Source organism: Nyctibius grandis, chromosome 19 (genome assembly GCF_013368605.1).
Source record: "Nyctibius grandis isolate bNycGra1 chromosome 19, bNycGra1.pri, whole genome shotgun sequence".
In the NCBI taxonomy this organism is placed as follows: Eukaryota; Metazoa; Chordata; class Aves; order Nyctibiiformes; family Nyctibiidae; genus Nyctibius; species Nyctibius grandis.
Window position 1 is genome coordinate 5,346,583 of NC_090676.1, and position 11,762 is coordinate 5,358,344.

An 11,762-nucleotide genomic window follows, 5' to 3' on the forward strand; every position below is an offset into this window, starting at 1 on the left:
TGTTTTTGCAAACAAGTAACAAAGGCCGTATTTTGAAACGGAGCACCAAATAAATATAGAAGATTCACTGCAAACCAAGGGGCTGCAAAAGCTTCTTAAAAAAGGTCTTCAAAAGCTTCTTAAAAAAGGTCTTCAAATCCTTTACAAGCAAAAGTGCTGGCTAAGAGAGAGAGGTCTGCAACCCCGTAGTGACCGGGACACGTTATAGAAGAAATTCTCACTTCGGTATCTTACTCCCCACATCTTTTTGCAAACATCATACCTCCCTCTAGATTTCGTATTTGAGAACTATACAAACCACTCCAACAGCATCAGAGCTAACTATTTCCTGCCTTTTCTACCTGTCTGCATTTTGACTAAGACCTTTATCCATTTCCAGTGTTTGTTTACAGTCCCACCTCACTGACATTGCTGCCCTACACTAAGCATCAGCTCTTTTAGCGCACACCAGCGAGGAAGCACAGCCACACCAGTTAGCAGCACTACTGGCTCTGTCAGTTGGTATCTACTCCTATGGTGCAAAGCAACGCTCTGGAAATAAACCCAACTATTTACAAAGGTGAGAAAATTATTACTATCATCTTACGAGGCACTATGTCAACACAAAACCAGTAGGACAAGAAACGCTTAGAGCAGGATTTACTTCACGAATACTTCAAATTGGCCTTTCCTGACGGAAGGACAGCGGTCAGCACTGCCTGTTAGAAAGGCCTGTCAGACAGAATTTATTGCCAAGGCACATGAATGCTATCCAGAGCATTAAGTCTGTTCAAACATTAATAGTTAATCATATTTTTAAATTAAGCCATTTATTAGCTGCAGTTAGTCAAGTAACATTTTACCTTGTAAGGAGTATACATTGCTGGCTAAAGATTTGCCAACCAAAATCTATACGGTTTAGTTGACTTAACTTCAACGGTTACTGATTATTTAGCCTGGAACCTCAACTGAAGGACAGGCAGCCTGACAAGTTATCTTTATTTCAACAAAAAACAGAGTCTGGCTGGCTTGATACCTACCTGTGATGAAGTGGGGAAAAAAAACCCACAACAAAACCTTGAATCACAATTATGTCTCATCAGCAAGTCAGTGCAATTAAGGCCCCACTTTTTGCCCACCTGAGTTTGGATTCGCTTGCTTGTTGAAAGCAATATTATTCAGAACAAGAGCTGATTTCCATCTAATCATACTTAACATAAAAAATGTTAAAACAACAATAGTTTCCTTCTTAGGCACGTTTGATACTGCTGCCATAACAACATGCAAATACTTCAGCTTTCAACAAAGATACATTCATGCCACCCAGTGTTTATTACCGTGCTTTTTTATAAGCCCATTCTATATTATTACTTCTAATATACTAATAAAAACAGGTAAAGACTTTCTCTACATTTGAAAATATACACAAAAGCTTTTTAAAGAAGTATTATTTTTACCAGAAGCCAGTAAATAAATCACTATTTTTAAAAAAAGCATATTTGCCAGATATTAAAATGAGGCTATAAAGCACCTCTGACTCTGGTAGCATAAATAAACTTGCTGAATGCTTATTTGTAATCCCAGGATATTGTATTACAGTAGTGCTATCTGTCAGGCTACAAGACAGGAATTTCAACACTAACGAAAATTCAAACCCATTCAAGATTTTTATTTGAAGAAAGGATGGATTTTCGCACAGGCAGAGTATTCACGACTTATTTATCTAAACAGCTTGTCAAATAATAATAATAATAATAACAACAATAATATGAAAAAGCCGCGAGAGGCTGCCCAGCGGCTGGCCAGAGACCCTGCGCTTTCTGGCAGAGCCCGGCGGAGCCGCACACACGTTTCAGGGCCCCACGCCCCGGCTGCGTGACAGCTCGGGGAGCGCTCGCCTCCCCCCGCCTCAGGGCCGGGGGTCTCGGAGCCGCCCAGCGCCTGCCTCGCCCTCAGCTGAAAACAACAGCCCTTCTCCTGCCCCCGCACCTCCGCGGAGGCCGAGGGCTCCTCCCGCCGCCTCCGATATTCCGCTCTCCCGGGCGGCCCCGCGGGGCTCAGGCGCTGCCCGCCGCCGCCCGCAGCCCCCGGCCCACACCCGGCGGGCGCTGCAGCCCCTCCGCCGCGGCGGGGGAAGGTCAACCCGGGGAGAAACGGGCTTTTCCGGGGCGCGCTGCCCCGCTGCCGGCTGGAGAAGGCGGCGGCCGGGCCCCCCCCCCCGCGCGCTCTCCCCTCAGGCCGCCCTCGGCCCTGCAGCAGCCGCCCGCGGCGCGGTGGGGCGGGCGGCGTAGCCGCGCCGGGGGCAGCCCCGACGGGGACCCCCGCGCCCCGCTGCGGCCCCACGAGGCTGCGGGGCGCCTCCCCACCCCGCGGCTGGCGGGAGAGGCCCGGCAGGGCGGGGGGGCGGCGGCGCTGAAGGACATTTTAGCGGCTGGTGCCCAGCCCCGGCCCCCGGAAAATGGCTGCCGCCGGAGCGGGGCCTGAGAGCTGCCGCGCCGCCGGCCCGGCGCTGGGAGGCGGCGAGGGGTGGCGGAGGCCGCCTCGTACCTTTGAATTTGAGCTCGTGCTGCGGTTCGAGGCTGAGGACCTGCTCCGCTTTCGCCATGTTCCTCCTCCTCGGCGGTGGCGGCACCAGGCGGAGAGAGGAAGGGACGGGGAGGGAAGGGAAGGAAGGGGGAGGGAGGGGAGGAGGGAAGGCAGGCAGGCAGGCAGGCAGGCAGGCAGGCGGGAGGGAGGGAGGGAGGGAGGGAGGGAGGTAGGGCGGGCGCGCCCGGCTGGTTTAGTCACCCCCCGCCAAGCAGTCCCGGAGAGGCGCTGCGGGCGGCGGACGGGCCGGGCAGAGCCGGGGAGGGCGGGCGGCGGCTCCCAGCGCGCACGCCTCCCTGGCAGGGACGCGAGGAGAGGGCGGGGGGCGGGATGATGCAGCACGGAGGGGCCCAGAGAGAGGCTGCGGCTGACGTCTGCCGCCGGCACCGCCGCCCGCCTCCCGCCGCGGCTGAGGGGCCGGCCCGGCCCGGCCGCCCCCCGGCTCCCTGCGCGGCCCGCCCCGCCCTGGCTGCCGGCAGAGGCAGGGCCGGGGGCTGAGCGGCCGGGAGACTTCTCGCCTCCTCCTTTGGCTCGAGCTACCTCCCTACACCTGTAACCTTATGGGGGAGAATGAGGTCTAATTAATAATAATGAAGTTTAATCATCCCTGAAAAGCACGATTTGTAATAAATGCCTTATTATCTGTTATTTTAGGCCTCGATTCCGTTAAGCCCAGGTCCGTATGGCCTCAGGGCTGCCAGCGGGCTGCCCGCCGCAGGGAGCGGGCCGTCCCTCCGCGCAGAGGCTGCCTCTGACTCAGCCGCGCAGCGCCGGGCCCTCCCCAGGACCGGCCGCGCCTTCCCGCGCCCCGGCACCGCGGGGACCGTTCGGCTCGAGATGGGGAAGGGAAACGCACGCAGGGCAAGGAGGGATGCCTGGGGCCGCAGACAGCCGCTCCGTACGGAACGACATCCAAGGGCAATTACGGCGTGACTGCAAGAAGAATGGAGCATTACAGTTCCCCAAAATCCTGATAGCTGTCATCAAGCTACAGGAAAGATTAACCTTTTAAGCAATAAAAAGACTTTCAGGTCACCTCAGTGATTTTAAGACACACACACACACACCTCCCTTAAGTAAACTGTAACCAAAGTTTGAGGTGGTTTGATTTGTGTTTTTTCTGTTTGTTTTGGGGTGTTTTCTTTGTTTTTTTGTTTGTTTGTTTGTTTTTTTTACTCCAACTAGGATGATTTAAAATATTTTTTAAATTTACAGGTTGGTCCAATATGAAGTACTGCTTTATTGATCACCTTAGGCCAATGTAGTTACAACAGCACTACACTTTTTTTTTCTCTTCCCCTTTCTCCTCAGGTTGTTTTAAACATTCTAAAATTCTGTAACAATTTATAAAGCATTGCTGTAACCTGTCAAAGTCAGCAAAAGGTAACAATGAAGCAGGAGTTTGGGATACCCATGTTAGCAGCAGAAACATGCTGAAAAACTGGTGATTTACATACACCAAAATGTATTCATGAGGTATGGGACTTCAGACATACAGGATTTCAGGAGGAGATACCATTTGCAGAGAGAAAAAGCAAGTGTACTGACATCAATCAGCCTCCAAAGAATAGCAACTCAGCACATACAGTTACGTTGAGTAAGTCCTAATCAGGGCTGATTAGCGAACAGGTAAGAGGTCAATAAAAATATGGTAATAGTAAACCATTGTGAAAATTAATTTTATCACACCAATACAGTCTGTGTGATGTAGTGTACCTCACCCAAGTTCTTTGTACCGTGAATGTTGTTTTACTCCATAATTGCCAAGACGACCTGGAATGTGTAACAACAGGGTTGTTCTCATTTCTGGCAATAAAAGCAATGGCACATGACAGATGTGTAAGTTAAAATGACCACCAGTAAATGGGATGATGGCATTCAATGCTCCAAGCCCCTCTGCAGTATTTGTACATCTCAACATTTCAGCTGCTCTTGTCCATGATAATCCCTGTTTTCCCGCTCGTCTACTCCTCTGATCCCGTTTCATCTTTTGTTTTTGTTCTGAGATGTCTTTCATTCCATGCCAAAACAAACCAAACCCATATACGTGTTTAGTATAACTCTTGGCTTTGCATAATGCAAGTGAAACCTGCTAACTCCTTCTAGACAATAGATCAAGATTAATTTTTAGAAGCTTCATCCATGTATGGGAACATGCTCAAATAACGTACTGCTGTTCTTCCTTGAATTCCTTCTCTGTTGGAGAAAAGATGGTCACAGCAGAATACCATAAAGGGGTGCATTTTCTTTTCCAGGTCCCTGCCATTCTACTTTGCTTAGTTAATTAGATTTGGAGCCTAGGATGTTCTCAGCTTATTATTTTTGCTACTTGCAGGAGTTTAATTTATAGCATAAACTATGGATTATGTCACAACATTTTACTAGATCTCAAATCAGGAGAGAATGGAGTTCACTTACACTTTGGAGTAGAGCTTTCTTTGGCTGATATTCTGGAAAGGTTATCTTCTTTCACATAATCTTAGGTTTTATTTTTATAAACAGATTGTCTCCCTAAGCTAGGCATTCTCAGTCCAGTACTTAGTAGAAAAGACAAACCTTATAGATACCTGCAAGTTAATTGGAAACTAACAGTGAGGAATAAGACAGAGTAAACTTTATACAACATATAGTCATACATCATAAAAAAAAACCCTAAAGTAAACAACTGTTCGGTGTTGCCGCCCAGACATTTCCAAGTTCTACTTCTCCTGAAAGAAGTACAAAATACACCCTTAAGCATTTGATGATCCACATCTTAAAGGGTCTGCCAGGTTGTATCATCTTACCACAGCTGGCAGCTCTGAACTTACCTGCTTGTATTTGAAGGACTCACCCACATTTTCATCCAGGCTGAAGTTTTTATAAAGCACAGCATTGTTTAAGTTGAAAATTTATGAAGTCTAACGAATGTAGGTTGTCAGGTTCTTGTTACATGTAAATAACGCGTGTACATTTAATATTGTGCAGATCACATTCATTGAAATGGGCATGCATGTAAGCCACCTACAACACTAGGTCCTTATCAATTAACACAAAGCAACCCTCACTTAACAATTCAGCCATGACAAGACTAGAAGGCAACTTGTTTCTCAGGTGGATTTTTAATTAACAGGAGAAAAGAGGGATGAAGACTACAGGGAAACTCTGAAGAGCACGTGAAAGCTTTGTACTGGAACAATTTTAAAGAACAGTTTCATCTGTTACAAAACTTTTACCTTAAAAGCTATGAAAAACTTGATCCAAGTAAAACATTCTCTCATATGTGTGTGTGCAAATTAGGTGGTTTGCATTGAGTTATCTAGATTCCCTATGCAAACACATGTAAATGGTTTTCTCTCTATTCTAGCACATTCCTTGTGTGTACCCTTCTATGTTCGCTCTCCAATGCACACTCATACCCCCTTATACAAACATATTTGACACTCTTCAAAAGCAGTTTACACACATCTAAGAGGATAACTTAAAAATAGCAGGTACTGAACAATAAATTTAACTTATTCCAGGTCTCTGTTAAAAAGATGACAGTATGTGTTTCCTGCACATGAACTGCAGCCAGTTGCTTAGTAGAAACTTGTATCCAACATTTTCAGGTAAATAGCAGTATCAGAAACAGGACTTCTTTTTGCTTATTTACGCTTTTGAAGGATGCTATTAACTAAACATGTTAGATTTACGTCACACATTGAAACAAGAAAACTACATCTTTTAAGCATCGCATAGGACAAGTGAGATAACTGCAGCCAACTCTGTATTTTTGTGCTCTACATAACCACCAAAGCAGTGGTTTAAAAAAAGCAAGCTACTAACGAGCTGGCTGTATTAACAAATAAGAAAGGATTCCTTCCCAGCATGACAGGCCCCCACAACGCTTTACAGTTTTGACTGACAGAAACCTGGCTTAAGCAGTCAAGAATTTAACATTTCATGCAGTCTAAGCTAAAAGCAATGTATTAAATAACTTGACCCCAGTAGAATTTGTCAGGCCTTGCGCTGGCTGACAAGACTGTGTGTGGCCTGCAGTTTCTCAGATATCACACTGCAAAGAAAGGAAGCATTACACAAAAGCTGCATTCTCTCTGCTGTTTTTCCCCATCCCTTCTTTGTACAAGTTTGTCTTCTGCCTTTGTGTATACATAAACCAGGGAAAGGCTTCAGTTTCTGAATGCCCAGCAGTCAGTACTTTTGGAAAACAGCTATTCGAATCATCATTTAGATTCACTTCTGCCATGGTATTGCTTACATTCCTCTTCCATAATTCTATTGCTATAGAGAATATTTTTTAAGATATTGAGAATTTTGGAAGCATTTATAAACAAAGCCAGCACATTTATAAACAAAGCTTTTTATTAATAAAATGTTTACACCTTTTTTTTTTTTTGCACAATACATCAGACTGGTAGTGATTTAGCATGTTATTATACTATAAAAGTTTATTATGAATGTTTAAGCTGAAAAGGCCGTTTACATTATGCCAAATCAACATTTCTTTATTTGCATTCTATGCACTATATGGGAGTGTAACAATTCAAACAAAAAGGAGAGAACAAAAGCCTGGTTTTCCTCATTAGCATCTACAAACCCACAATACAGACAAACCTGTACACACTCTTAGGACCAGCCCAAGAGAAGACTAAAACAAAAAAAAAAAAGTCTCAAAACATTCATAAGCTAGGGAATTCATCACTACAATATTTCATCACTAGTAATCTGACTACATTTCATGCAGTGAAGCAATGGTGGTAAATTTGCGCAGTTTACAGTGCTGCAAATGCTCTGTAACTCTGAGCGGCTTAAGTTTGTTTTAGTAAGAGATACTGCAATAAGAAGGCACGGACCTTTCAGCCTTTGTAACAGGTTAACCCAATCCTACAATGAAAAGGCAGAACGTTCTCAAGAGGGACAAGAATTGCTGATACAAAGGTTAACCTTCATGCTTAATTTTACAGGCAAACATTTATTACACTGCAAGAGCTATATGCATATCAGGTTATTTTTGTGCCCTGAATACACAAATGTAAATGCAACGTTTCTTGTTTAGAAGAAACCTTCAGAATGATTTCTTTTTTTCTTCATTGTACTGGGGGTGGGTGGTATAAGGGGGAAGATTGCCAGGAAGTCTTAAGTGTCTTACAGCTACAGAAATGCAATCCATTTCTGTGTCTCAAATCAATTCAGTGTGTCACCATTTCAATGTCGGACACACAATAATCAGAAATAGGTAAGACAAAAAAGGAGGTTGAAATATAGAAGAGTTTATGTCATGTTACTAGAGCCTTACAATAATTTGCTCCCTCAGGTGAATGTGCTTTTAGCCTTCGTTATCTGGGATAATACAGTAGTGCCACATGTCTCAGCTGCTGTGTTTTCATAACAGTTTCATAAGGCTGTACTAATGAATTACGTTTTTGTTTACAAATATTTGCTGCTGTGACAGATACTTCTAGAACCTTCAAGGAGAAAAAGACACTTGCCACCTGTTCTTGGCTAAATCCCATAAGGAAACGAAGAACAAATTGTCAAGAAAACATAATGGATTTAATAGGAAATACATACTGTAGCATGAGTAAAAGTGAGGCAAGAAAGTAGCAGCGAACCTATATAGGTGTCAGAGTTACAGCATATCCAAGTGCAACAACTGGATGGAGTATCACACTCACACAAACACAGAGCATGACAGAAAGAGTGGTCTATATCCTTCCACATTTGAAGAAGTAGCTGTTGGTTTGTTCAATAATATATATGTGAAAAAATTAACAGAAATGAAGCAAAGAAAACCCCAACCTTCTTAAAAGAAGAGTACCTTTACAAAGATAATCAGCTCCTTGAATAAAGTTCATTGTTAGTGTTTAAACAAAAAATTTAAGATCCCCAATTTGCAAAATGATGTAAAGGGAAAAGCAAAATTGTTTCTTCTAAGAAGTCTATATTCTAGAATGAGAGCAGTTTCAGCAAATGCTGTCCCAATTTGTCGGGGACAAATCATCCGACTGCCTTGATTTTCCATGTAAAATAGGAAGCACCAAATAACTAAGCCACTAGAACTTATTCTAAGTATTTTTAAATAGCTGTTTATAGCACGTACACTCTGACAACACTATGCTAAAAATTCAGGGTGGGGTGGGGGGAAATGGGAAGGGGAAGGAGGAAAAAGCTGATCCTAGGATCATTTTGACATGTCAGAGCCTATGCCCATCAGTACTCTTGGGTTTCAGGAGAGTCTTATATCCCTTGAAAGATTTGTTATCTGTGACACTTCATGCATAAAGTTTGGTAATGCTTGTTTGATTTTTTAAAGTCACATATTTTTGATTCTAGCTGAAGAAGAAAGGTTTTGCATTCAAACTTCTGAGACCTTCAAAATATCTCAAGGGATTTTTCAGAAATGAGCACTGGTGTCAGAAGGCCTAATAATTTTAGGGAAATATGTTTTGGCACCTGAATTCTTGTATGAGAAACAAAGATGTGGTTTCAAGCATATTTCTTATTTCTTTTGACATGCTGTAGCCATACAATTCTGAAAAGGACAGCTGACATAACCTTTTTTTATACTAGAACCTATATTTCTATCTTAGATTAGTAATTCACACCAACATCTTATTTCTATAAATCTTCTCTCACCTACCATTACTAGGGCTGTGACCTATTACTAGGAATGTGATCTGAACATAAAATTAGCAGTTTTCTTTAGAGAATTTTGTGTGGATTTTTTAGAAGCAGAGTTCCAAGCACACAATTCTGCTTCAAGTAACTGACTCATGGCATCCAAACAGTCTCAGGTTGCTGTAAAACAACTTCCTGCTAAAAAAGTTAAGAAAGTTTGTCCTTCTCTCTTGTCCATGAACAGAAGAGCCTCTTTTTTTTTTTTTTTTTTTTTAAAGAGGTTTAAAGTGTTTAAGAGAGATACATGAAGCTTTTTAGAAAATGAATAGGCAGTGTAGAAGCTTAAGTCAGTGAATTATTCAGATTCTCCTCATGTTTGAGATGATTTTTTCTACTTCTGAGTAGCTATTGCTGCTTATAAGTGAGGTTTGCTACAGGGTCACTAGCTACACAATTCAGACAGCTTCTATCCTGTAAATCAATTCCCAAGATAGTCTTTGCAGATTGCTGACATAGCACACCACAAATAGACTACACCACCCTTAATAAATACTGAAGACTGTTTCACATCTCATTCAAACATCACTGATAAAGCTCCCTTTTCCAACTAATAGTAAATATATTATACTGGAAATTAACACTAATGTTAAGGAATAATTTAGGATTAACATTGTAACAAAAATCTTATTGATGCCAACTTTTAAACCATTCAAGATATTCAGCCTGAATTATTTTTTGATAATTAAAATGAAGCTTTAATCATGAATGTAGACAGCTCTCAATGAATCCCTCACCTCTCAACCAGGTTAAAGGATTAGACTTCCAAATCAGTAAGCAGTCATTGTCTCCTCTCCTCTTACTCTCTTCCCAAGCATGTAAATAATCTTTCTTGAGCAGGCTGGTAGCATTAAGTTGGTATTTTTACACTAACACAAAGACTGAAGCCTGCGTAAAATGCCCCTCTAAACTATTAACTGTCTGATCCTGTAGCGCTTAAATGAAGGCCCTCACTGATGTCAGTAGGGATTTTAAGTGCAATCATTTGTTTTGTTTCAACATGGATCTAGTAACATAAATTAAGCCTTTACTTTCTTGGCAACAGCAAAATTTGTTAGAATTGTCTTAGAACTTTTCAAAGCACCTATTAGAATTTTCAGTAGTTTGACCACTTGATGCTTCTGTTATTAAACATGAGCTTCCAGATTTCACCTACTTAGGCATTTAGTATGCCACTTTTCAGCATATATATAAAATAAACTACAAAACTACCTACAGCTCAGATCAAGAGCCTGGCAAGTCAGCTAAGAGACTGTTGTAATTTAGAGGGTCGGATGAAGACACCCTCCAAAACTTGGGGAGCAAATTTAAGTTGCTCCAAGGCTTAAAAACTAATCATCTATCAAATGATATTTTTGTACAAATCTATAACTTTTGTGGGAAAGAACTGTTGTTGTTTAGAAGTCGAAATAGTCATATTTTGTCAGTTAAAAAATGCTCTGGATCAATGACATGACACGCACCTCTTACATTTTTACATGCATGATACTTTACCTTTCCAAACTTGCTTTGCAGCAGTTAATTCCCTTTGAGAGTATCTGAAAGTCTGGACTCTATGATGAGCTCCATTCACTACACAGAAAGTCATAGTAGAATAAAACTTTAGTCCTGAGCTTTTTCAACAACATCTTAACAGGAAAAAAGTTATTAAAGATTTAGCTGGAATGGCTGATAATCAGCACTCCAAACACTCAAAGGCTAATGTATCTCCAAATAGAGAAGCTATGTTAGGACAAAATACAATCAATTTCAGCAAGGCAAGTGCAAGATGAAAGCAGATGGCCTAACAAATTATTAATACAGAAGAAACCATTTTTCTCCAGCAAAAATGAAACAATGAACATGTGCATCTCATCCAAGGAAGACTGCACTCCAGCTTTCACCTAAGGCCAACTGATCAATAAACAGTTATCTTGGCTCAAAAGAACTTACATCAACAGTCTGTCATTTCAAATAGGCATGTGTTAAAAAGCAGCCTCACTTCAGTGTTTGCAGTTTGGACAATCTGAAACACTGGCTATTTCCATGTTTTCATTAACTGCAGTAATTCAAGATCAGAACTGCAAAAAGGACATGGAGTATGCTGGCATTCCACTCAGATTGGTAACACAACAAAAGGAGTCTGAGGCATTAAGACTTAGCTACATTAGAGAAGGGCCAGATTGTTGGTGCTTCTTTAGTGTTTTGGGGTGGGATTTTGTTTGTTTGTTTAGTTTTTAAAGTCTAATTTTGGTGTATAGCAAATAAGTGAGGCTAGATCAGAAAGCAGTTCATAAAGATTTGCTAAGACATATGGTTCTGTCCTCTGACTGGAAAGAACTACAACAATCTCAACACCAGCCTAGCTCTCAGTCTTGCCTAGAGTCCAATATTTTCTTCTCAAGTCAATAAATCTTGGATAAATACTATTAAACCATTTTTGTTATCTCACTGTAACACACATTTAAATTCCATTTTTACCACATGCTAACAGGCAATAACAGTAATTTAGAAAGTGTGAAATTCCTTTTTCTACTAATCTACACGAAAGATATTCCCAA

General features: G+C 42.0%; 1 protein-coding gene across 1 annotated transcript in view; it reads right to left on the reverse strand.

Moving 5' to 3' along the window:
• The window catches only part of VAPB (VAMP associated protein B and C), a 40,515-nt gene extending 37,652 nt beyond the window's left edge, over positions 1 to 2,863 (reverse strand). The window contains exon 1 of the mRNA XM_068416126.1: positions 2,527 to 2,863. Within this exon, the coding sequence (XP_068272227.1) occupies positions 2,527 to 2,584 (58 nt within the window). The 5' untranslated portion in view covers positions 2,585 to 2,863. The remainder of the gene's footprint in view (positions 1 to 2,526) is intronic.
• Positions 2,864 to 11,762: the final 8,899 nt, after the last annotated feature.